Raw genomic sequence first — 699 nt, forward strand, 5'->3', positions numbered from 1 at the left:
GTCCTGGCCGCGCTGCCCGCCTCACGCGCTCTGCTTCCCCTGCAGGACAAAGAGAAGAAGAAGAAGGAGAGCATCTTGGACCTGTCCAAGTACATCGACAAGACGATCCGGGTGAAGTTTCAGGGAGGCCGCGAAGGTGAGGCACCCGCTCTGCACCCCCTAATGATTTCCGAGAAGTAATGGGGGGCAAGAGTGACAGCTGAACGGCACCGCTTACTCACTTTGCGCGGATAACTCGTGCAAGCTTCCTAGAGGCGCCGGGGCCGGTGCTGCTGTGCCCCTTTGCAGCGGGGAGGCTGAGGCCGGGAAAGGCTACCCCAGTGGTCCACCTGGGGCTGGGATGCCAGACTGGCCTCCTGTGTGGGTCTGCCGCCGCCGCTCCTCACTGGTGCCCCTTCACCGTGTTCCTAAAGAGCCGCACTGTTAACTTTGGGCCCAAATGTTCTCGGTTGTGGAGGCCGTCCTGGACACGTGGGTTGTTGAGCGCTATTCCTGGCCTCCACCCACTGGATACTAGGAGCATCCCTTAGGCTTTTTGTTTACTTTAAATATCTATCTATCTATATCCTATATAATCCTATATAATAAAGATGTAATATGGGAATGGTCATTAAGCTGTGAAGCATAATGACTAACTGGGTAAGCACCGATCATGGATTAGCAGGAGGGTGGGGCAGCAAGCTACAAGCAGCGGGTAGA

General features: G+C 55.5%; 1 protein-coding gene across 1 annotated transcript in view; it reads left to right on the forward strand.

The window, feature by feature from the left end:
* LSM7 (LSM7 homolog, U6 small nuclear RNA and mRNA degradation associated) overlaps positions 1-699 on the forward strand; it is an 8,062-nt gene that overhangs the window by 1,197 nt on the left and 6,166 nt on the right. Inside the window, exon 3 of the mRNA XM_005858863.2 lies at positions 2-136. Coding sequence (XP_005858925.1) covers positions 2-136 — 135 coding nt within the window. The remainder of the gene's footprint in view (position 1; positions 137-699) is intronic.

The sequence above is a fragment of the Myotis brandtii genome, unplaced genomic scaffold, assembly GCF_000412655.1.
Source record: "Myotis brandtii unplaced genomic scaffold, ASM41265v1 scaffold122, whole genome shotgun sequence".
In the NCBI taxonomy this organism is placed as follows: Eukaryota; Metazoa; Chordata; class Mammalia; order Chiroptera; family Vespertilionidae; genus Myotis; species Myotis brandtii.